The following is a 27252-nucleotide window of genomic DNA, read 5'->3' on the forward strand; positions in this document are numbered from 1 at the left end:
CAAGACGCGTGAAAAGCAGCTTGCACGTCATCTTCTTGGGTCAACCACAATAGTCCCCAAATCAGACGTAGAAACACATAGACAAACATATAAACATTATTTTGGTTTACTGGTATAAAATTTGCTAATATTTCCGTGTAAACAACGTAAGAAAAAATAATTTTATTACATCAATTAAATACTCCGTCTATCGCACGTTTGATCTATCAAAATAAAAATGATTGAGCTCTAGCAAAAACATAATCATGTTGCAATTAAGAAGTCCTTCGGGGACATAATTGTTATATCAAATCAATTAAAAATGAACTGGTTTTTATGAAGTTCATATGTTTCTAGTTTATAAACGTTTATCCTCGTTTCTGTATTATAGTAATTTATTTAATAATAATATGTCCTTTAAATTCACTCGACATGGTAGCAATGTCTAACGACAGGACCACATTAATGGAATTGCTGTAATTACACTATGGCACTATTCGGCTCATATTTTTATTGAGTCAAAATTTATTGTCCACAAAAACACAAAATGGATTTAAAAGAACTAGTGGTCCCGCAGTAGTCGAAATTCGACTATAATTAATTGGAATTGTAAGTCTGTACACTATTATGATTGTATTTTATACTTCTATAATCACAAATTTCGCCAAGAATACATTATAAAAAATATTTACAAAGACAAACAATATTTAATCTATTCTCAATTTGACAACAGACGTCAAGAAACAAAAGTTTGACAATAAATAGTATGCATGCGTGTGTGCGTCAAGTACACGGTATGTAGTGTGTGTAATATTTTCTTTATTGATTTAATGTATCTCTTATGCATTATTTTAAAAAAATATTGGCATTGTGCACTTCTTCTCTATATTCTCTATAAATGTGGAAAACTTCATACTCCTCCGTCCGCGCAATTTTCGTAAAAAGAGATACAAAGTTTTTGCTTCACGTATTAATATATAGATATTTAAATGTACATATAAAAAGCGAGAAGAAATCATTCATGAGCATTTCTATCAGCGGGCTCCTAATAGAGAAAACATGGGTAGCATATACATAGATGTGTATAACATAAAATATGATTAAAATAATGGCGTCGATCGACAATTACTGAATTTAGAGTTTGGCTCATCGTTCGTTTCCAGAACAAATCGAATGAAAAATGAAGTTTTTTTTTTTTTTTCTTAGATGGGTGGACGAGCTCACAGCCCACCTTGTGAAGTGGTTACTGGAGCCCATAGACATCCACAACGTAAATGCGCCACCCACCTTGAGATATAAGTTCTAAGGTCTCAAGTATTGTTACAACGGCTGCCCCACCTTTCAGACCGAAACGCATTACTGCTTCACGGCAGAAATAGGCAGGGTGGTGGTACCCACCCGCGCGGACTCACAAGTGGTACTACCACCAGTAATTACGCAAATTATAATTTTGCGGGTTTCATTTTTTATTACACGATGTTATTCCTTCACTGTGGAAGTCAATCGTGAACATTTGTTGAGTACGTACTTCATTAGAGAAACTGGTACCCGCCTGAGATTCGAACACCGTTGCATCGCTCAGCACGAATGCACCGGACGTCTTATCCGTTAGGCCACGACACGAAGAGAGCCTTAATTCCTTGCGGGGCTCAGAGCAAACTTAAATAAGGCCACTGTATAATAAAATTCTATTGCTGCCCTCAACCTTGAACCTCCTTGATTAGAAAGGGACAAGTGATTGCCCTAGTTTTTTAATACTGATCCAAAAACACAATGATAGCCGACCTAGATTGGCACAATATTATAAATAGACTATATTAACTGGGGCAATTTTATAAAATATGATATGAAACGTACCAAACACGAAACACGACGAGGAAGTCTTAGTTATAATTTATAACAGATATCCGACACTTTACTGGTGGTAGGACGTCTTGTGAGTCCGCACGGGTAGATACCGCCACCCTGCCTATTTGTGCCGTGAAGCAATGAATGATTTAAAATTGGTCATATTTTCTATACTAATATTATAAAGAGGAAAGATTTGTTTGTTTGTTTGTTTGTATTGAATAGGCTCCGAAACGAATGAACCGATTTGAATAATTCTTTCACTGTTTGGAAGCTAAACTATTCCCGAGTGACATAGGCTGTAATCTTTTTTGAAAAAAATTAGGGATCCTTACTAAAACTTCAATAATGTAACCCAAGGTATAAAAAAAATACCTGAATATTCTTTAGATCGCGCGCCCTGCAAAAACTATAAATGATAGAATCAAACAATCTACTACGACTTTGTAGAACACATTATTATGTGTCTAACTATTATAGTTATGCCGCTATAAGTGTTTTTTTTATTTTAAAAAATAATACAATATCAAATATCGTTGAAATTTTTGTTAAAGACCCGAGCGGAGCCGGAGCGGACCGCTAGTATAGAATAAAATTGTTTTCATACATTAAAAATGTCATGCGTCCAAAGTTCGTTCCATCGATTATCTCTTGAACACAACACAAAGTCCGGTTAGGATATGTGTTGCAACTCGACCCTGATTTACCTGACCCTGGATTACAATACGCCCGAGCATTAGGAAGAACTCAGAGCCCACTGAGTTTCTCGCCGGATCTTCTCAGTGGGTCGCATTTCCGATCCGGTGGTAGATTCTGCGAAGCACTGCCCTTGCTAGGGCCAGTGTTAGCAACACTCCGGTTTGAGCGCCGTGAGCATAGGCAGGAAAAAAAAAAGCGTTATGTCAAAGTAACTATTCCACGCGGACGGAGTCGCGGGCAAAAGCTAGTTACTTTATAAAAATGTCAATCAAACTGCTGCCATACAAATGTTATCAAATAAAGACATCAAGTCTTTGCTTTTTTAAAAATTACCGTTTGGTTTACAGAATGTTTTGTAGTATTTTTTTTATAAATATTTTTTTGTTTCTATCAATTAATATATATTATGGTATGTCAATAAAAATTAATATATCCATGATATCGATGTATCTCTACCAGGGCAGTAATATTTTTTCAGTGCCCTTCTTGAGGTAGTCAAGGTTTTTTTATTGCTTAGATGGGTGGACGAGCTCACAGCCCACCTGGTGTTAAGTGGTTACTGGAGCTCATAGACATCTACGACGTAAATGCGCCACCCACCTTGAGGTATAAGTTCTAAGGTCTCAAGTATAGTTACAACGGCTGCCCCACCCTTCAAACCGAAACGCATTACTGCTTCACGTCAGAAATAGACAGGGCGGTGCTACCTACACGCGCGGACTCACAAGAGGTTCTATCACCAGTATCCAACGAACTAATGGTGTTTTGTACTGTTTCTCGGGTATTTTTTTTTTCTCTACCAAATAGTTTGGACAACTTCGGAAAAGGTAGTAGGCTGTCAGCAAAAGGCCTGGTAAGTAAGTACAATAGACGACGCAAAACTTCCAATCCAGTAGCTCAAAGACATTCTGTTGTGTCGTGTGAGCAGCTGCGGAGACGAGCGAATAACCAAAGCTGGCCAGAGATTCAAGCTTCCCAGTTATTGTGCCCAGCTTCTAAAAGTACCCATCCGCAGTAATGCTGGTGCCGTTTAGTAAGAAGTATATCGGCACTAAACCACCATATAGTGATCATAATTTTTTAGGGGTTAATTTTCGATCAGGGCATTGCCTATGTTAATCCAGAGTTTAATCAACACGCTGAACGCTTACGATTATCAAAAATAATACTTTCTTTATCACAAGTGACAGTGTGGATTAGTCCCTTCATTTCTGTGTTCTGTGTAGCAGCTCAAGGCGTTAGCCCTTAACGCGTTTGTGGGGCTAGTGATCATTCAGTTCGTGCGGCACCCACTTATCAACTGTTTTATCTTAGCAATTTGACCCAAAACGGTCTAATATTGTTGTGATGCTAAGATTGAAGGCTACTGGTGGTAGGACCTCTTGTGAGTCCGCGCGGGTAGGCACCACCACCCGGCCTATTTCTGCCGTGAAGCAGTAATGCGTTTCGGTTTGAAGGGTGGGGCAGCCGTTGTAACTATACTAAGATCTTAGAACTTATATCTCAAGGTGGGTGGCGCATTTACGTTGTAGATGTCCATGAGCTCCAGTAACCACTTAACACCGGGTGGGCTGTGAGCTCGTCCACACACTTAAGCCACAAAAAAAAACTGTTAACTCAGCGGCATATTGAATATCGTCAGCTTCCAGTATCGATTTTAATTCACCGTTAATGAGTTAACAAAATTAGCGACCTGTCAGAAAGCGATGGAAAGAAGTATATTGAATATAAGAAAAATACAAAAGATAAGAAGCGAATACATTAGAGAAAAAACAAAGCTGATAGATGCTCTCAGATACGCTCTGACACAAAAGTGTGGACACACAGGACATCTTGCGAGATATACGGATAAAAGATGGACATTAGAAACTACAACATGGGAAGGACCAGCGGACAAAAGAAGAAGAGGACGACCAGGGAGCAGATGGATCGACGAAATAATAACAGCAACTGGAAAAGAATGGAGAAATAAAGCCAAGGATAGGGAAGAGTGGAGTAAGCTGGAGGAGGCCTATACCCGAATGGGGTTCCAATAACACAAGTTTATATTTAATTTTGTAATTTTTATTTGATAAGGTGTTTTTCCTTTTTTTTCTTTCTTTGTTTTTGGAAATAAAATGGGCTTATTATTATTATTATTATTAATGAGTTTAGGTTTCGGGCGACCACGGGGCTAATTTCTTAGATCAAAATATCCATTTCGGAAGCATTTTAAACCAATAATGAGTTGTGCGTTAGTTTGTTATGTTCACTGGTCAAGGAGAAGCTGAAATAGCCTCTCAAGACTATCGGCAAAGGTAAGAAAAAAAAAATACACGTCATTAATGTTGTGAGCTGTTTGTGCGGCAGACCGCAACGGAACTCGTCTTCCATAATACCTCGTATTTTATCGTTTCTACATTGATGAAAAACAATAAAAATGTAGTAGTGAAAACAAAACACTAACCAATAAAGACTGAATTTGAAAATAAAATTCCATATCTTTAATTCATTTGAATTTAGAATTTAGAATTTTAAATTGTCAGCCACACATAAATTACGCTTCAAATGGCCAGTATTGTAAAATGGCAACTTCATACTCGTAGGCAAAGACCTAATATTATACATAAATGCTTGAATACATGTACACTTGTAGATATCACAACAAAGTTGGAAACCAGAAGAAATGTTATCCGCGCTGGCACGTTGATGGCGTCGTTGGCCATATCAGGAACCGGTCGTGTATAATTCGCAAGAAAAACACGTTTAGTAAATAAACATTAATTGACTACCGCTATTTGTATAGCTTTGATTTTATTGGATCAAGAGAATTTTATAATTTTATTACATTAATATTTTCATAAGCGGCCTGGATTTTTATTTAGTCATATCATTTGCAGTTCTGTTGTCGACTGAAATTGTGTAAGGTATTTGTGTAAGTAAGGTGTTTTAATGTTAGGTAAGGTAGGTTTTTTGTATTGTAGTCTCATGGCCCACGTGGTTTAAGTAATTTCCAGTGCCTATAGGTATCGCAACGCGAATATCCCTTTAACTTTTGGGGTCGAGTTTATGCAGCGGTACCGCCAAGCCGTTATCTATCGCGACTTGGCTTTTTGCAAACCTTCTTTGGAGAGATGTCATCGATCGAAAGCATCAATTTTTTGTTGCAGATAAATATTCTGTAACGCCAGTGGATAAACCCGTTAGTTCTAGGTTTATACTGGCGCTCTTATTATCCACTGAAAGTCGATACACATTCGATCTGTTTTTTGTTACACTTTTAATAGGAAATGCAGGAATGCTCGGAGGAATTGTTTGAGATTATCCCATCGTCTCGTTTCTACCATCGCATCGCCCGCCACCGGAGTAGAGTTTATCCATATTACTTGGAGCCACTGCGTTCATCCACAGTGCGTTTCCAGAGATCTTTTTGGACACGTACCATCCGGCTTTGGAATGAGCTCTCCTCCACGGTGTTTCCCAAGCGCTATGAGATGTCCTTCTTCAAACTTGTGGAGAGTACTTAACGGCAGGCATTGCTTGTTATTGTTATGCTATGCTTTGTCCAGAAAATATGCTTACTGGATGTCAAAAACGAACCACGTATAAAAATTATTAAGTGCGATTTTAATAATTTTAGCTCATTATATTAAATTATTAATTATGAATATAAATATAATAATTATTTTTAATATGAAGAATTTAACATTTTTATTAATTAACGCATAGCTCGATGTACATTGCTAATGACCATTTATTTTAATTTAAAATCTTTGGAATGACTCGCTGCTTATTTTTACGTTGAGTAAGAAAATCAACTAAGTTTCTAGATGAGTGCGTATCCGAGAATGGGTTCCGTAGTCGTAATAGACACAAAATATTTTCAAAGTTAACTAATAAATAAAATAAAAATTCTGAACGTTTTTTTTTGTTTGCATGGTCCAGTTTGTTTCCAGTTTTACTGGTTTTTTGAAAATACACATACCCTTCAAATCGGAACCCATGGTTGCCAGAATCTGATATGTCTATATCGGGCTATTTATTCTTTAGATCACGACGGATGCGGCGGTGCTAGGAGGCCTGCCTCAGCTTCGGATTTTTTTATGAAGAAAGGACTAGTGGTGGTCCGGAGGCGTTTCCAGGTTTACCAGAACAGGTGGGCGAGCACGGGGTCACGGGCTCACCCAGGAGGGTTGGAATTTGCAAACAACTACCCGAGCGCCTTCCTAGGAGATCTAACCCCTCAAGGGCAGCCGCTTCACGAATGCATCTACTAACGAATCGAGTAGCCAGTAGTTAACGCGGAGGCGATTATCATGACGCATGGCCTTATTGAAATATCGTTCCGACGCTGACTTCAGGTGTTTCCTGATCGACTCAGTATCCCAAAATCGTAGTATAGGCAGTAATTCCTTATGATTCTTGACGGTGCTTTAATGGCTAAACTGCAAAAACGTGATTGGAGGGATTGGAGGATGTTTATGTGGGTGAGCGAACACCACACTGAAGTCGTCGTGGCCTAAAAGGATAAGACGTCCGGTGCATTCGTGTTGAAGCGATGCACCGGTGTTCGAATCCCGCAGGCGGGTACTAATTTTTCTAATGAAATACGTACTTAACAAATGTTCACGATTGACTTCCACGGTGAAGGAATAACATCGTGTAATAAAAACCAAACCCGCAAAATTATAATTTGCGTAATCACTGGTGGTAGGACCTCTTGTGAGTCCGCACGGGTAGGTACCACCACCCCGCCTATTTCCGCCGTGAAGCAGTAATGCGTTTCGGTTCGAAGGGTGGGGTAGCCGTTGTAACTATACTGAGACCTTAGAACTTATATCTCGAGGTGGGTGGCGCATTTACGTTGTAGATGTCTATGGGCTCCAGTAACCACTTAACACCAGATGGGCTGTGAGCTCGTCCATCCATCTAAGCAATAAAAAAAAAAAAAAAAAAACACTGGCATATCTCATTACGGGTCGAATGTAAGTTTTGTAAAGTGCTACCTTGTTCCGAAGGGACATTTTAATCCGCTGGCTAATCATGGGAGAGTCTACGGAGAGTATACGCGACGCTGTCGCGGACCTACTTTAAGTATGGGCAGAATGTCTTGGATGCATCCAAGAAGACTCCCAAGTACTTAATCGCCCAGGGTAGGGATTGACCGAAGAGGGTGATCGGTATTTGTACCTATTCCATTTTGACTGCACGCTTACTAGAGTGTGCTAGGGTAATGATTGAGCATTGGCTAGAGACGTCTTTGGTAGTGTGGCCCCGAATATTTCATATAAATTGTAAAAATATTTTAGAGTAATTGATAACAAAACAAATATGTCCTATTTATACTATCATCGGAGATTTAGAAGAATAAAAAAAACGAATACGACCAATTTAATTATATAATCGTATTAAACCAAATTATCGTGTTAATGACAGACCTCATTAAATAATTGGAACTAACTATATTTAAAATGCACGATAAGATGTAGGAATGCCGAATGCGAGATAAGGACGGCCTCAGAATACATAATTGATATTAACGAAAATGTCTTAAATTGGTGTTTGAAGTAATAAATGGCGGCAGGGCGTCTGATAGAACAGTACGGGTAAGTACCACCACCGCCTTACCTATTTCTACTCTGTAATGCGTTTCTATCCTATCCTAATACTACATTGAGACTTAGATTTAGTCTTCAATCTGATGGTTGAACCCATCACACTCAATACTCATACTCGGAGTCATAGTTCGGTGATCTAACCACCAATCCAAAAAAAGCTTGGCGTTAAATTTTACATGTTAAGTAACTTTTTAATTTTTCTTGGCTCTATAAGCAGACGAATAAGACAGATCTGATGATAAGTGGTTACCGTCACTCATGGTCGTCAGCAATGTCAGGGGTACAGCTTATTCGCTGTCTAGCGCTGAGTACCGTCGATGGCGAGAAGTGCGATGGTAAAATTGATTTAGAGGGATCGCCTTGACAATATTCTCAAAGCACTCCCCGTGGAACATAGGGTACAAAACACACAAAGAATCGAAGCCCTTCTGTAGACCCATTTATTTATTTATTGCTTAGGTGGTTGGACGATCTCAGCCCACCTGGTGTTAAGTGGTTACTGGAGCCCATAGACATCTACAACGTAAATGAGCCACCCACCTTGAAATATAAGTTGTAAGGTCTCAAGTATAGTTAGAACGGCTGCCCAACCCTTCAAACACACTATTACCCTACTTCATCAATCAAAAAGAAAACGTAGATTGTTTTGGTTACTATTATCGTTTTACAAGAGACACTTTTGCGTTTCACTGAAACGTTATGATAATAGGATGCTGACCGTGAGCACTTCTAAACGCTTACTGCTCGCTAAGCGTAAAGGTACTAAAAATTTTTTTCTAGTGCTCAAACTAATTACTGATGGTCGTGAAGACGTGTTAGAAAAATATAGTGAGGAAACATTTGTGAAAATATATATTTGACGAATATTCATATTGTTACAATAGCAAAGTTTTCTACATTTAGTTCCCGATCATTTTCAATTCGTTCTGTAGCTCGCCGTCCAGTGCTACGGGGAGCTTCTGTAAAAAAATTGCGTCAACATCACAGCGGATGTGTTAAAAAAACGTACAGTGCTAATTAAGAAAATTCCCTTCGTCATCATCAACCCACAGTAATCCACTGCTGGACACAGACATCTCCTAACCTCCCTAGAAATTAATTAAAAATAATGGCCGATGTTTTTCTCTTTAATATTTCGATTAGAAAAACAAGCAGAGGCAGGTGACGCAATACTAATAGTTAAATATTAATGATATGAAATAACGAAAAATACTAAATTATTTCATAAATAATTTCATGCAAATATTTTTAACAAAAATGTGATTATATAAACAGGTGTGTTAATGTAAATTAAGGAACGTTTTTTTACAATTATCCATATAAGTTAGATTTATTATTTTTTTTCTTTATACAATTCGCAAAGGGTCGTTTTCAATTTTGCGCTCAAAAAAGTAACGATTTCATGAATTTAAACTTTCTCTAATTTTCCATTTTTTTGTATTTAGGCATGTTCAGAATAAAAAATGCTTTATCACAATCAAGTTAATCAGTCATTTATTGATAATATATTATATAATATTCATTTATATTTTTCATTTTACGCATTTGATAACGCCAACACGGATGACAATTTTAATAGGAACTTTTTTTAAAAGCTTAGAAACCTTACTTCTTTTCTTTTGAATAATGTTCTAATATGCAGTTACTTTTCCTTTATTATTGTATTGTATTATATACTGATTAAATAAAATTGCCGGATTTCAACACGCATTACTGGAAAAATAGCAAACAAGTTAGAATTTGAATTCACATCCTTACGGATCCATCAGATCCAATAACCTTTGCATTAGATGCCTTCAGCTCTAAAACTAGGAGCAGGCTTAGGGACCCCGGTAACCGTACTCGTCGAACTTGACAAAGAGTTCGCCGTGCAACCTAACCCATGAATCAGCTCGCTGAGTTTCTCGCCGGATCTTCTCAGCGGGTCGCGATTCCGATCCGGTAGTAGATTCATTCGCGAAGCAGCTGCTCTTGAGCTGTTAGGTCTCCTTCGGAGGCGCTCGGGTAGCTGTTAGCAAATCCCACCCCTCCTGGCTGAGCCTTTGCTCGCCCACCTGTCCTGGTGAAACTGGAAAGGCCTCCTCAGTAAATATTCAATCGTAAAAAAAAAAAAAAGAATTTGAATTCTGAACCAGTGATACGAATGAGATTTGGGGTAGTTTTTAATGAATAACTCCTAATTGGGGGTTATCTGTGCTCCTAATTTAACAGTATTTACGAATGTACCTATAGTTATAGGATCCCGTGCCCGTTTTCATGACAACAAGTTTACGGTACTTATAATTCACTGAAGTTAGGTCTATGTTATAATTACGATAACGTTAGGGTTATGAGAATTAAATCAAATAACTCGCTTTTGGCCCCAAATTTGAAAACGACCCCAAACGTCCTGTGTGAACCCTGACCTGGTGGCCAGTGATGCGATACTAAAGCGAATCATATCGAACAATTCGTAATGGCATTCTCAATGGAATACACAGCACAAAACAAAGAGAACCGAAAGTCCTTAGTCCCAGAAGTTCCAAACGATCCGTGAGATTGGGCTTATCAACGATCCGAATAAATTTAATTTGAATGAACTCTAACAGACACAGCAGGTCTAGAGATGAGAAGATTGAAGTACTCAAGCGAAGCCGGACCTGCGATTTGTATAGCATAAATGTTTATGAAGGCGTGAAACATCGATTTGTTAAAGGGGATGGCCCATTTTCGGCCCAAAGCGGACAATAGATTATAGAAAAAATACTTAGTGCATTAATTTTGTCATAAATAAATATGCATTTACTTTCTTGCAAATAAGCGCCACTATAGTTTACAATAAGTAGTTTAAAAAAAGTAACTCTATTGAAAAAACAAGGATTTTTATTTTTGCGGGAAAAATATTGCCAGCTTCAAATCCTTTTACGTATGAAGTAAATATTTTGAGTATATAAATAAAACATATAAATAAATCATTTTAAGTATTATCATTAATCAAACGATTTTAATGGATTTTATGCACATAAAATAACATCGAAGACATACCCATTGGACTTTAACTTGTAACTATACTTGAGACCTTAGAACTTATATCTCAAGGTGGGTGGCGCATTTACGTTGTAGATATATGTGGGCTCGAGTAACCACTTAGCAACACCAGGGTGGCTGTGAGCTCGCCCACCCATCTAAGCAATAAAAAAAACTTTACTAGTATTGTTATTTAAATATGTACAACTAAAACAAAAACATAAAAAATAATGTGTACTCGTAAAAAAAAGATTAAGATATAAATCAATTATCGGTTATTTAAAAAAATAATCGATATATGAATTTCATGTAATTATTTTTCTTTATACTGACAACACTGAATTTAATCTGACTGACTGACACTTCGCTTGCTGCTTGTGGTGTTGTGCTTGCGTACAAAATGGATGTGTTTTGATTTTTCTTCGATTTATTTTACTTTTATCAATAACGTTTCATACTACGACTAAAAAACATTGTGTGAATTGTGGTTTTACCCTGACCGAGATTTAAAACCGTGTATATGCTCTCCTTTGCTATTTTTAGATGATACTAATTGTGTATGAAGATGAAGAAAATATAGATATTTAAAGAATTAAGTGTGTTTTTAAACCCTATTGGAGAAAAATAAATTAGGAACATCTTAAACATTAAGAAAAGAAAAGTTCTTGAAGTATCTCACAATCCGACACTTATTTATATAGAAAATAAACCTCAAAACGAGTTTTTATTTTTATTATATTTTTTATAATAGTGGCGTCAATTTCAATATATTTTTTAGATATCCAATACATTTAAGAATTTGAATCAGTACATTTTTATAGTAATATTTGATGTCCATCTTGGGCCTAGCACACTATGGAGAGTGGGCAATCCCCTTTTTGAAGTCGTCGTAACCTAAATGATAAGACGTCCGATGCATTCGTGTTGAGCGATGCGCCGGTGTTCGAATCTCAGGCGGGTACCAATTTCTCTAATGAAATACGTACTCAACAAATGTTCACGATTGACTTCCACGATGAAGGAGTAGCATTGTGTAATAAAAATCAAACCCGGAAAATTACAATTTGCGTAATTACTAGTGGACCTCTTGTGAGTCCGCACGGGTACGTACCACCGCCCCGCCTATTTCTGCCGTGAAGCAGTAATGCGTTTGTATGTTGTAGATGTCTATGGCCTCCAGTAACCACTTAACACCAGGTGGGCTGTGAGCTCGTCCACGTCAAAGCAACAAAAAAAAATCTTTGTTTTTTTGGTTGTCTTTATTCAGTTAAACTAATTTTATTGACTAAATTCTCTTCTTTTCTTTAGCTTTCGTTAGGCTTAGCTTTATATCTGAAGCTGAGTTGGTTGAATTTTAATTTGAGTTCATTTTAGTGTTACATAGAATAAATAACTGTACTAATTTAAATATGATAAGGTTAATGTATACGTTTGATCTCAATTTACATATTATTATTGTTCAAATAAAACGCTGTTTTCCTATAATTAACAGAGTTCAAATGCTAAAAACCACTTAGTACTGTTACAACGTTCCGTATATATGTCCCTTGTTTGAAAACTAAAACAAATCAATAGCACGTTTGAAGTAAAAGTTGTTCTTCGAGCTTCCACGCATAGTTTCCCGTTGGGTAATCGCCAGTGACCAGTTGACAGAAGTCAAGCTATGCATTTCTGCTGCAAGGTCAGATATTAATTATTGTTATCACAATCACACGGATATTAATGTGTAGTTTTTACGTTCACTTATGTAGCTACAATTATAAAGCTTTTTTATATATTTAAAAACACTTGTATGTGGTTTACACGTTGCAGAAGCGAATCCTTCAGAAGATAATCTCGTCATTTTCAAAAAAACGAAATCGCATACTAATATATAAATCTACAGTAGTTTTTACGGATGTTCCATTATAACTACTGAACCATGCATCCGATTGACTTGAAACTTGGTATCCATGTAGAAAATACATGTACTTAATGGATAGGCTAATATGTTGGACTCCCTACACCAGTTGCGGGGGCGTTAATGTTGAGAATCTTTGTGGGGGTGAGAAATAATAATGTTAATTTTAAATGCCCAGTGAAGCGGGCGGGTACAGATAATATATAATAAGGTATGTTTTTTTAGTATTACCATTCAAGACTAATTTGCGTTTCATCAAGTTTTGAATCACAACGGTGCTTTTTTTTTTTATCAAGCTGATAGCCTTGAGAGGTTATATCATCGTAACCCTGGCATGTAGGTGAGCTCACGGGGCTCACACCAGGAGGTGTTGCTAACACTGACCCTAGCAAGAGCAGTGCTTTGCAGAACGCGACCTTCTGAGAAGATCCAGCGAGAAAATCAGTGCGCTGTGTCTATGGGTTAGTTTACTCGCCGAATCCTTCGTCGCAAGCGACGTGTTCGACGAGAACGGTGACCGGCGCTTGTGATACCTAAAAGCACCGTTAGTGGATCGGGAGGATCCGAAATGACGTGTTTAGGGCGACGTCGACTGTTTACAATGGCTAAAGAATTTTCAGACACTAAAATAAATATGAATGTTTGTATGTTTGTGAGTTGTTAAACCAATCGTTTGACTGTATTGAAACTTGGAACACTTGTGTTTGATATTTCAGGGTAACGCACGTGTAAATTCAAGAAATCGATGTTCTTCATACATTTTTTTTTTTTTTTTTGTTTGGTCAGGAGGAAATCGCCGGAATTCCGCCCTCCACTGGGGACGGCGGGCGGAGCATGTCGGAGTCGAACCGACTAAAACCTCCTGTCGCTCAACAACCAACGTCCAAACCTCACATGAGACAGAACTCATGAAAAGGCAAAGGGGGGAAAGTGAAGTGTTTAGTGCGGAGCACATCTCTCCCATCACCCTCCCCCTCGGGACGCCGGACTGGCGGTCGTCGGCGCCACGACCACCAGCCCTCTCGGTCGGCAGGCTATCCGGAGCCCGCCTAGATGGCGCCTGTTAGAGTGAGCTATCCTACGGAATACCCCGCTGGGTCAGAACCAGCGTGGGTCGAGGATAGCCGGCCTTCCATCACCCGGATGCTCTTGCGTAAAACGCGTGCAGAGCAGCTTGCGCGACGTCTTCTTAGGTCCCCCTCGCCGGTCCCCAGACCGACATATGAGGGGGACCCGAAACACTTAGAGGGCCAGGGCTTGGGCGATATCCGCCTCCCTGGCCCCCGCTCGACGGCGGCGGGCTTGCGCGTCTCTAACGCGCCCCGCCGCCTCCTTCTGCGAGATGGTGCACTCGCAGAAGTCGAGCATCGCCTTCCACGACTCGTCGTCGCCGAGCATCGATGCCACAACACTCGGCAACGACAAGTCCTTTCCTATTTTTGCGACGAGGACACGGCGCCACCCCTCCCATGCGGGGCAGGCGACGAGCGTATGCTCTGCCGTGTCCAAGTCGCAATCACAATGGTGGCACTCTGCCGTCGGCTCGGCTCTGATCCGGTGCAGGAACTCACCGAAGCAACCATGCCCAGTGAGAACCTGCGTGAGCCGGAAAGTGAGGCGTCCTCTGTCACGATTCACCCAATCCACAAGGACTGGGCGAATCGCCTCGACGGTCCTACGACCAGCCGAAGGATCGGCCAGCCGCCTGGACCATGATTCCAGCACGGACCGCCGAGATTGGGCCCTCCGCGCTCTGACCACACTGGGGCTGGGACGCGCCATGCCCCGGGCACGAAGGTCAGCCCGCCACTGATAGTCAGCGGCGAGCGCCTCCGCTTCCAGAACCCAAGGCGGCGTCCCAGCCAGTACACACGCCGCCTCGAAGGAGATGGTGCGATAATACATTAGCGTTAGTCGGTGTGTAATCGGATTTCACTAGTATTAAGTAGTAAGTCACCGGACCTTGTCAGTGGGTCGCGTTTCCGATCCGGTGGTAGATACTGCGAAGCACTGCTCTTGCTAGGGTCAGTGTTAGCAACTCTTCGGTTTGAGCCCCGTGAGCTCACCTACACACGTTAGGTTGAAACTGAAATAGCCTCTCAAGGCTATCAGCATAGGTAGAAAAAATAAAAAAATACAAGTCCGAAAATGCTTTACTTAAAAATGATCGCGTAGCCAACACACTAGTATATATCGACGCTTGAAAGGCAAACGTGACTAAGCGACAATAACTGCTTTGTACATAAATGATAGGCAATAACCATATTCGATGCGCAAAAAATATATATTTCTAGGTCTATTAAAATCATTTCAATCCTACAGCTACTAGCTAGATTCGTTAAAATATTTCTTCTTTTCAGTTATTTCAACTTTAAATTAGTCTACTGTAAAGTTCACGCATTGTCGCTTAGTCACGTTTACCTTTCAAGCGTCGATATCAAAACTTTAAAAGTCAAATTAAAAAAGTATAAAACTATCTTTAACCAAAGATGTTCAAATCATTTTATTCAGTTCCGTTCCATTCAAGCGCATTTTGCGCTTCCGGCTACGAATATAAATACCTATATTATTTGGCAACGTTATAATGATTGCAAATGCAAATTATTACATCACCTATATTTATATATTTTATTTTTTTTGCTTAGATGGGTGGACGAGCTCACAGCCCACCTGGTGTTAAGTGGTTACTGGAGCCCATAGACATCCACAACGTAAATGCGCCACCCACCTTGAGATATAAGTTCTAAGGTCTCAAGTAAGTTACAACGGCTGCCCCACCCTTCAAACCGAAACGCATTACTGCTTCACGGCAGAAATAGGCAGGGTGGTGGTACCCACCCGCGCGGACTCACAAGAGGTCCTACCACCAGTAAAAATATATATATTTATATATATTATATTTTATATTACATTCTATATTTTTGTGCGTCCATAGAACAACTTATGAAATTCAGGTAAGTAATTTCTAATGCTAAGCCCATGTGAGTTTAAGGGTAATGTATTTATTAATAGCGTTATATTGCTTTTATTGCGTTTTTAACGTTTTTAATGAGTTAAATTGCCGTTTTATTGTAATAGGTACTTTGAATTGACATAGAACCTTCATGGTTTGAGATTTGTGAGTAAAACTTTTTTCAAATTGTTGGAAGTTTTTCTTTTAAAAAATGTTTTAACATTCGATTATCGTCTTTCAGTTTTTTTTTTTTATTCAGCCTCATACAGCACGTGAAACCGTTTTAACTCTAGAGGAACTGCAATTAGAAACCATTCGTCACCCTCCGTATTCTCCAGACCTTGCTCCAACGGACTACCATATTTTCCGTGAATTGGACAGTTTTCTACGTGATAAAAAGTTTTCTTCCCAGGAGGCAGTACAAAATGCTTATAGCTAGCACAGTTTGTAGAATCTAGATCACCAGAGTTCTATCGCAAAGGCATAAATGACCTTCCTATTAGATAGCAGCAATGTATAGATAATAATGGTAAATATTTTGTTTAAGTAAATATGTTAAACTAGCTTTTGTCCGCGACTTCGTCCGCGTGGAATAGTTACTTTGGCATAACGCTAAATTTTACCCGCCTCTTCATTTACGTAGAAAGTGAAAATATTTTTGAATAATAGAGAATGTTATGGAGCTATTTAAGGGTAGACTTCCCGAATGGTCCTATAATCATCAAGATCTGATGATGGGATCCTGGAGAAATCTAGAAAAATCTTTAATTGTCAAAGCCTATCTTGAAGTGATTTGGGTGTTTCAATGTTAAATAACGTATTTAATTTATTTTAGAACAAATTTGGTTATCATAAAAAACGTTATAGTGAGTCAACCTTTAAATATGCTGTCGTGGACTTTTTTTTTTAACTTTTAAAGGGGAACAATTTTGTTACACATTGTTTTAGCGTAACTTTAAAGCTTTAACCGTTTCCGCAGCGCACGCAGCGAAACCTCAAATCTCAAAAGGGAAAAATACCCCGATTTTGAAACATTCTTTATTGGTGCTCCACTTGCATTTGTCTTAGCGTGATGTTATATAGCCATGTTATGTAAAATATAGGCCATATACCCTGTTATGTAGAATTTTTCAAATCGGAACAGTAGTTCCTGAGATTAGCGCGCTCAAACAAACAAATTCTTCAGCTTTATAATCTACTAGCGACCCGCCCTCGCTTCGCTTCGGAAACATTAAAACACACATGAAACCAAAAAAAAAATAAAAAAAAAATTAAAAAAAAGTAGCCTATGTTCATCAGGGACAATGTCGGCTTCTAATGGAAAAAGAATTTTTCAAATCGGTCCAGTAGTTTCGTAGCCTATTCGAAACAAACAAACAAACAAATCTTTCCTCTTTATAATATTAGTATAGATACATATAAATAAAATTGGAGTGTCTGTTTGTAATATTGAAATAGCCTCTTTTTACTACATGCATATGAATATATATACGGTACATACACCAAAATATATTTTTTTACAATTTTTGTCGTCTGTCTGTCTGTTTCTTCCGGCTAATCTCTGGTACGGCTGGACCGATTTTGACGGGACTTTCACTGATAGCTAGCTGATGATATAAGGAGTAACTTTTTTAGACTAGCTTCGCCCCGCGGCTTCACCCGCGGCACTACAATAACCGCGGTTAACATCGCGGGACTCAGCTATTTCAATAATAAAATTTAATGTTTCCGAAGCGAAGCGGGGGCTGGTCGCTAGTATTAAATATAAGCATAGATGGAGAAAAAAAAACGCGATTTTAATTTTTTCAGTACAAATCGGCAATTTCATACTTTAATCTAATCTAATATTTTTATCTATTTTGGCGAGTCGTAGATGTAATTAAAATCAATTTTTAACTCGCGTCGCCTATTTGTCATTGTACTCGTATGAGTGGTCCGTGGTCACGAAACCCGTACAATATTACGAAGTGTCGGAAATAATTTAAAGACACTAAACAAAATACCACGACATTTAATCGTGAATTAGTATCTAAAGCGTTCGTATTTTTTCATTGAGCATTATTATTAATTACCGCTTTAGATTTTGAAGTCGTCTTGGCCTAAAGGATAAGAGGCACGTCCGGTACATTTGTATCGAGCGATGCAACGGTGTTCGAATCCCGCAGGCGGGTACCAATTTTTCTAATAAAATACGTATTTAACAAATGTTCACGATTGACTTCCACGGTGAAGGAATAGCATCGTGTAATAAAAATCAAACCCGCAAAATTAGAATTTGCGTAATTACTGGTGGTAAGACCTCTTGTGAGTCCGCACGGGTAGGTACCACCACCCCGCCTATTTCTGCTGTGAAGCAGTAATGCGTTTGTATGTTGTAGATGTCTATGGCCTCCAGTAACCACTTAACACCAGGTGGGTTGTGAGTTCGTCTACTCATCTAAGCAATAACAAAAATAGGTTTTAACAGTTCATTTTGAACATTTTCTGTCGATCTGGTTATTATTATACTTCACTAATTTTTATTAGACATTCAATGGAACTGCCACATTATACACTTAAAACGTATTAATTAAATAATTGTTAAACCAAATAATTTTTTATGGAAAAAACTGATCATATAAAACTACAAAACCTATTTATTTGATAACAACATACACCAAAAATTTATAATAACTATGCAATACATCCCAATTTAATAACAAGCAGTCTTATCATTTAACCGATTATTTCTTGGTGACCTTGCGAGCTATGATTTCATTTTTATATTTTTTATTGAATCCCGACACAAAAGTCACATGTACATGCACATAGGCATTTGCCTATCGTAAAGGAATTAAGGTAGAATTTGTAGATTTCTTTCAACAAATTTAGCTGACGATGATTCATTAAAATACTTACTTCTGAATGTGCATCCCTCGGACACTTTGAGGCTGATATCATTGAACTCTATGTCCACTGGTTTTGGTGGTGGCAGGTTTATTTGCACGGTCCTTGTGTCCTGATTTTCCACTTTACTCGTTTTCTTCCCCGGGCCCTGTACTACTGCGATAGCTTTTGACATTTTCAAACCTTTATTAATGGCACAGCGTTCTATTTTAAAATGTTTATCACTCAAAATTTCACATAAACTATCTCTTGTTGTGTCCGTCAGAATTTCACTTGAACATCGTGTAGTAAGTAACAAAGATATCGTTTCTTAGCTGCTTATTTCCTTTTTGGAAGCACCGTAATTTTTTTTAAACGTTTTTATAATTTCTCCGCGCGGTCTAGCACAGATGTTGCCTTATTATTAAAAACGTAACGAATATTCAATTGCTTGCGTATCATGTGCGAATAGCTCGGTGTTCGCACATGGAATGCCACTTATGTTAAACCATATTATTATCGTGAAGACAACGCGTGCGATTGTGTGAATTAAAAAGTATACAGTGCGATAAGTTCTTTCGAAATTTGAGTTAGTTTAATGAAATTACAGGTTTGATTCATAACTACATTTCTTGGTAAAAGCGAAACGTTAATGTGCCTATTAAAAATGTGTTAGCGACTTCGGGTTATAGATAAGAAAAGCACGACACCTGAAATTTGTCACGTATAACTAAATAGGCAAAGAAAAACTCTTTGCCTATTAATATAGATTAAATATATACATATTTCTCTTTTGTTTATCAGTCGATATTCTTTTCTTTTTTCAGAGAATTGCTTAGAGAACTGATGTGCTTTAGTTATCAATAAAAACAATTATGAAATGATCCGTACTTTTAAACAAATATATGCCAATAATTAAACGTAAGACAAAAAAATTCTAAATCTGTATGCTTCAATGATTATGTTTTAATTTCGATCATAAGGCGTGTACTCATGTTTCTATATTAAAAAAAAGGTTCGTGTACAATATAAAAAGTCGTCATGACCACGTGAAGACTGTGAATTATTCGAAGCGTCAAAAATATTAAGCTGACAATAAAAAACAGGAGATTAATCCGTAAAAGTGGTTTTATTTATATTATGGAAAGTTCTTTCATAAAACAATAGAAATATTTATGAGTTCCATCCGTTATCGTGGCACCCTATTTTATTCTTATGAGCTCCATGCAGGTTGTATTTAATTGCTTTGTCCCGCACTGAATTGAATTAACATTATGTAGCTGGATACAATTAGCAAAGATTATCGTTAAGGGACCTTGAATATAATACAAAACTGAACAATCCAGTTTCTAAATCTGGTTTGAATTAAATTTTGTCGCTTAGCCCTAAAGTTTTTGCGATACGTTTTAAATGATTTCTGTATTTGGCTATCTCACAACGGGGATCGGAAATCAGCTGAACGTCGCGCGACTGCTGAAGAAGATTATGCAGGATCGACTGTTGTGACGAGGCTTAGGGAGGATATGTCTACTTGACCACTCTGGGCTGATATATGGACTGATGTATATGTTGTGATATATGTGTATGTATATTGTGGGCTGATATATTACAAGAGAGACCTCGTACTGGACGTCCTAACGTGGGTAGACAGCCAACGAAGTGGACTAATGATCTGGTCAAAGTGGTTGGTAGAGATTGGATGCGAAAGGCAAGAGACCGAAGAGATTGGGGTGGATTCGAAGAGAACTACACTCAGCATTGGATGGACACGGGTTAACGAAGAGGGAAGAAGAGATTTTACAGAATTTGAGGTAATCGTTCCAGACGTAAAAAAAGACGCAATATCATTATTATTACGGTGTGTACGCTAGTTTTATACCCACAGTCCAGTTCCGACTAGTTATACCTTCCAGTTTGAGATGTATTACTGCTATCACACCGTTAAGCCTAAGAGCCATGTCTCAGTGATACAGGCAAGCATGATGTTGTTTTGTTGTTATAGGCCGGTAAAGATGAAGGTTGCGTAGAGCCTAGCTATTTTTCCCTGACCTACCAGTTATTCGTGCTTCAGATACAAGAGACAGACAGTTCGAAACTGGTGCCTCTGCTTTCGGTTCTTCTAATAGTCGCAACGTGAGGTCTGTGCCTTAATGACGTTTGTGAACGGTGGAGTGATGATCAGTGCAGGGTGCCTGCCAGGAACTGGATGAGACAAGCCGAGCATCGTGCTCAGTGGCGAACAATTGGAGAGGCCTATGTCCAGCAGTGGACTGCTATAGGCTGATGATGATGATGATGATGAACGGAGACTTTGTTCGTTTGGTTGAACACTGGTTATTAAAAGGAAGTAGGAGTACCAAGAAGTTTTGATTTACAAACTACATATATGGTAAGCTCTGAACTTTCCCCAAATAGAATCTAAAAAATACGACTGTAGCTACAGTATCTTAATACTTATATCTATGCAAAAAGTTGAACTGGACATTTCGTATTTTTCATTTGATATTACGTTTTTTTTTATTGTTTAGATGTGTGGACCCATATACATCTACAACGTAAATGCGCCACCCACCTTGAGATATAAATTCTAAGGTCTCAGTATAGTTACAGCCCCACCCTTCAAACCGAAACGCATTACTGCTTCACGGCAGATATAGGCAGGGTGGTGGTACCCACCCGCGCGGACTCACAAGAGGTCCTACCCCCACTAAGAACGTAACTGAACAAGATAAACTTATTAAATTGCGTCCAAAAAATTTATTTTATCATTTTTGTTTTAGTTTAAAAATACGTTTCGCTTTTGGTCCGCGAACGGATAAAGGTTTGAATTGCGTTACGTGACGATTTATGTGAGTCACGTTAAGAACTCCAGCTTTCTGACCGCCAGTTTGGTTTGAACGTAAAATTAACAAAAACGTTGTGTTATCATTGTGACACAGCTGATTACACAATACACTGACGATAACGAAGTGGAAATAAACGAATAGTATAGTCACATACTTGAGGTAGACGAGACAAACAAAATTTAAGTTATTGTAAGACCTTCGAGTCTGTTTTTCTATCTCTGTCCCGCATCAGTTGAGTGACTACATAAAATGAGTGTCGTGCTTACCATTACTCATGTATATCGAGTATATGGACTCGGAGTTCAAAGTCTTAATTACATTGTCAGTAATGAGAACTGGCATACATACTTAGCGAACAACAAAAAAGTATTTTAAATTCCACATTTTGTCTACATTTAAATAAGAACAACTCTCATTTCAGCGCCGTGTCTACAGTCTATGGTGACCGTTTAATTTTGGATAAGCCGTCAGCTCGGCTGCTCGCTTAACTTTTAAGCTCTTCTAAAGCTAAGCTTCTCTCTTCTTTTGAAGTCGTCGTGGCCTAAAGGATAAGACGTCCGGTGCATTCGTATCGAGCAATGCACCGGTGTTCGAATCCCGCTGGCGGGTACCAATTTTTCTAATGAAATACGTACTCAACAAATGTTCACGATTGACTTCCACGGTGAAGAAATAACATCGTGCAATAAAAATCAAACCCGCAAAATTATAATTTGCGTAATTACTGGTGGTAAAAAAACCTCTTGTGAGTCCGCACGGGTAGGCACCACCGTCCCGCCTATTTCTGCCGTGAAGCAGTAATGCGTTTCGGTTTGAAGGGTGGGGCAGCCGTTGTGACTATACTGAGACCTTAGAACTATATCTCAAGGTGTGTCGCGCATTTACGTTGTAGATGTCTATGGGCTCCAGTAACCACTTAACACCAGGTGGGCTGTGAGCTCGTCCACACATCTAAGCAATAAAAAAAAAAGAATAGAATAATACTTTTCTGTAGTAATAAAACAAATTCGACCTATGAATACTTTGATTGGTAATGCCGTAAACGCATTCACACATACGTGAAGTTAAATAACTTATCGTTTGTTTACATAGGTGACGATACAATGTTGAAATGGTTAGTTAAATTAATAAACAAACCGTTTCGTATATTTATTTATATAAGGACGTTAGGACAAAAAAAAAACCGACTGTATATGTTTATACGACACATACCACTTTTATTCTTTCCGGCAGGGCGAATGTTTCAAAACGTTCACAACATATTATGAGATTTGGAACAATTCTCAATCTATTTCATAAGTTTTCTTTCATATTTTATTCAATTATGATACATTTGATGTCGTCAGTAGCTGACCCGCCTGATGTTAAGTGGTTATCAGATAACAAAACGTGATTTTGCCACACACTGGAACGCTTGAGTCTATATCTTAATTATTTAGTAATTATGCAAATTCTTTTTTTGCGGGTTTTGATATTTGTAGCACGATGATATTCGCTCATAGAGGAAGTGATGTGTCATGTACATACTTCATTAGAAAATTGATAGGTACATCTGCCTACGCGGTTTGATCACCGCTTCAATCGTATGGCTGGTTAGGAACCTATAGGCGGTATATTATTTAAATAATAATATACCTATATAATAAATATTTAGATTTATTTAGGCCAACAGCTCCCACAGTTTCGCGACACTGTGGGAGCTGTTGCTGCGCGACGCGCAAGCCACTGTCAAGTGTCGTGAGAATTACAAATACGAAATTCATATCTAAGTCGTTCTGAGTGAATTTCATCTCTGTGATACTTTTTTTTGTTTATGATTGAATGTTTACTGGTGGCCCGAACGCCTTTCCAGTTTCACCAGGACAGGTGCGCGAACAAAGGCTCAGTTCAAGGTGGGATTTGCTAACAGCTGCCCGAGCGCCTCCGTAGGAGGCCTAACAACTCAAGAGCAGCTGCTTCGCGAATGAATCTACTACCGGATTGGAATCGCGACCCGCTGAGATGGGAAGATGCACGGGTTAGATTGCACGTCGACCTCTTTGTCGAGTTCGACGAGTACGGTTGCTGGGGTCCCTAAGCCTGCCCCTAGTGCTAGAGCTGAAGGCATCTAATGCAAAGGTTATTGGATCTGATGGGTCCGTAAGGACGTGTCTAGGACGTCGACGGTGACTGACTCCTGCGTGATCAGGATTCAGGGAGATGATACATTTGGGGTAAATATACAACTAATGTTAATTTTACAACTAAGTTTCATACGTTAATAATGTTTAATTTAATAAATGTACATACACCTACGTTCATTTCCGCTATCAAAAGCTTTGCATGTAAGTCTGAAGTCTGAAGTCGTCGTGGCCTAAAGATTAAGACGCCGGGTGCGTTCGTATCTAGCGATGCGTCCGTGCCGGTGTTCGAATCCCGCAAGCAGGTACTAATTTTTCTAATGAAAAACAAATTATCACGAAGGACTCCCAAGGTGAAGGAACGCATAGTGTGATAAAAATCAGACCCGCAAATTTGCTTACTTACTGGTGATAGGACCTCTTGTGAGTCCGCACGAGTAGTAGGTACCACCACCCTGCCTATTTCTGCCGTGAAGCAATAATGCATTTCAGTTTCAAGGGTCGGGCAACCGCTGTACTGTAAAAACGGAGACTTATAACTCCTGTGTCCAGGAGGGTGGCGGCATTTTTGTTGTTGATATCTACAGGCTCCGGGTAACCACTTAATCTTGGCAATAAAAAATAAATGTAAATATGTATCGCCAATTTGTCTTAGTGCGTCCCTAAGTGAAAAAAGTTGAAAGCTTCTGCTAGATCTGCCATATCATCCTTTGCTCCGTTTTGTAAATCAGACTGGGTTCGGACACACCAATCGATCCTCAATCGTATTGTTTGGCATGTACCCTAAGCCCCCCATGTACTCCAACGTGTTTGCATCAGTTTTGAAGAGTTATCGGTTGGCGGCGTAGCGTATTCCGACAAGGTAAACTTGTTCTGGTCCAGCGGGGTACTCTGAAACAGCAGCAATGTCTGGAGAGTCTGGATCTCTGATCGTTGGGGTACCTCTCCCAACTCTCTCGATTCTGTCTCGGTCTGGCTCAGATGTTAAGTCGATGGTGCAGGGTCATTGTTTAGCGGGTGACTTCTAACATCTCTCTCTACCCCGTGCCAGTGGTACAAAAAAAATAACGTTTTATATTTAAATGGAGCTTCTTCTTGAATGTGTCCGCTATTGACGGAGCTCATTAGGCTTATACATATCTTGTTCGCATATAAATTAGTAATTTCTCTTGTAAACAAAATGATTTCGTTCGTAAGTTTTAAATTTTAGGTATTGCTCGGCTCCCATATTATTATGTGTGCATATAATGTTACTTCGTTTCGGAATACTCAAAGTGAAATACGATTGGTTTGTTGAATAGTAGAATTATCCAATTCCTATCCATCAGAGTCCCATCGCGAAGACAGTTTCAAATATTTTTATTATAGCGCCATCTGTGAATACAATTTTGCACTACTTTACACATCGCAGAGAGCGAATGCAAGATGTTTTGATTAAATGAAAACAGTTCACCGGTAAATATATCGATGGCGCTGAAATATAAATAACGTAAAATAATGTCACGGTCACAAAAATAACACAAGATCCTAATGAGTCGATCTTTCAGACAAAGCCAACGAATTGTGAAAAGCCATTACGAGTAATGTTTAACTGTCACATCTCTTTGTCATGAATTCCTTTTTCTTTTATTACGTAGATGTACCTATGTACAACAAGCTCAAGGAAAATTTTAGTACCTAGAAATGCCACAAATGCGTCCAGAGAAATGAGTTCGAAGCAAGGGCGGATCCAGCTTTGGCGCCAGGAGGGGGTCATATAGTCAAATTTAGATGCGTTCGTTCCCAAACGTTTGCCATTATACAAAGTTATTATATTATATTAAATTAATTAAATATTGAAGGTATGTAGTTACATAAAATCTGTATGGTGACAAAATATATAAATAAAATCATTATATTCAATTAGTGGTCCACTTAAGTCCTGGACCCAGCTCAGGGGGTGGTCATGACCCCCATGACCCTCCCCCTGGATCCGCCATTGGTTCGAAGTCATATTTAAATGACTTAACGGTCGTAACACCATACTTCAATTAATGACTACCACTAGTAATGTTTTTCAGTGACATTGAGATTAAGATAGCCTTTATTATCAATCTAATTTAAGTTACATTTTTATTTATTTTATTAACTAGGTCACTAGCGCGATAGGTATATGTAGGTACATATTTAAAATTTTAAATATGTAAGTATGTATACACTAGTTTTAATCTATTTATATAAGTACTTATCTAAGTCTCTTTATATATCTAGTTTTATCATTCGAAGCCGGTTTCTTGATCGTCTTGCTGTACAGCATAGGCCTTCAGTGACGTTACAGAAATACAATTAGCATACATTTAAAAAAAAATCACAATAAAAACAAATAAGTGCTGTTCAGAATGAGTGATGCAGCATCAAAACAGTAAGTATGACTAAATAACAAAGCAACTTTATGTATATGCTAATAACTTAAGAATAATTATCCAAATTACGCAATTTTTAAGTCGCAGTATCATAAAAACTACAAGGGAATATTAAATTGTTTTATTTCATACCACTTAAAGACATAGTAGCTATTACATTGTAAGAAAATAAATAGTACGCAATTAACAACAGAATATGTACTGACAGAATACCTAGGTATGTTGTACCCTGAAAAACTTAAACGGTACCAAACCGCTGTATTTAAATGTCTTTTTTTATTTTTATTTTCTATTACACTGTTGGATTTTAGAAGTTATATAGCGAAAACATTACTAATACGGAAACAGGGGAGTTCTCTGAGGAATTTTTTGAGATGATACCATCATCTGGTTTTTATTATCGCACCACCCGCCACCGGAGTAGAGTTTATCCATACTACCTGGAGCCACTGCGTTCATCCACAGTGCGTTTCCAGAGATCTTTTCGCCTACGTACCATCCGGCTTTGGAATAAGCTCCCCTCCACGGTATTTCCCGAGCGCCATGACATATCCTTGAAACGTGGCTCGTGGAGAGTACTTAACGGTAGGCAGCGACTTGGCTCTGCCCCTGGCATTGCTGAAGTCCATGGGCGACGGTAACTACTCACCATCAGGTGGGCCGTCTGCCTACTAGGGCAATAAAAAAAAGCAACCCTGTCTGTTTAAATTTCCGCGTCCATACCACTGAATTGATTTTGATGAATTTCGGTATGGGCTTTGTACCTTAGGGAATAATGTAGACTACCTTTCATCACATTGCCGAGCCCAGACTTTCGCTCATGCGATATATACTCACGTGTGCTTAGACCGAGTTTAAAAAAAAATCTCAATCGCGTAAAGGTTAGCTTAAATTTGTATAGAGTTGGGACCACAGATCATAGCTGTGGTTGGGACTGCTTCGGAAAAGCTACGGAAAACTTTTTGCAATTTAAAACTCACTAATACTAATACTACTTACTTAGATTATACCTACATTTTAATCTTTGAATCATTTTA

General features: G+C 38.5%; 1 protein-coding gene across 1 annotated transcript in view; it reads right to left on the minus strand.

The window, feature by feature from the left end:
* The window catches only part of LOC114250525 (ATP-binding cassette sub-family G member 4), a 61591-nt gene extending 42182 nt beyond the window's left edge, over positions 1 to 19409 (minus strand). Inside the window, exon 1 of the mRNA XM_028184430.2 lies at positions 18881 to 19409. Coding sequence (XP_028040231.2) covers positions 18881 to 19043 — 163 coding nt within the window. The 5' untranslated portion in view covers positions 19044 to 19409. The remainder of the gene's footprint in view (positions 1 to 18880) is intronic.
* Between the last annotated feature and the right edge of the window lie 7843 nt (positions 19410 to 27252).

The sequence above is a fragment of the Bombyx mandarina genome, chromosome 12 (assembly GCF_030267445.1).
Source record: "Bombyx mandarina strain Sakado chromosome 12, ASM3026744v2".
In the NCBI taxonomy this organism is placed as follows: Eukaryota; Metazoa; Arthropoda; class Insecta; order Lepidoptera; family Bombycidae; genus Bombyx; species Bombyx mandarina.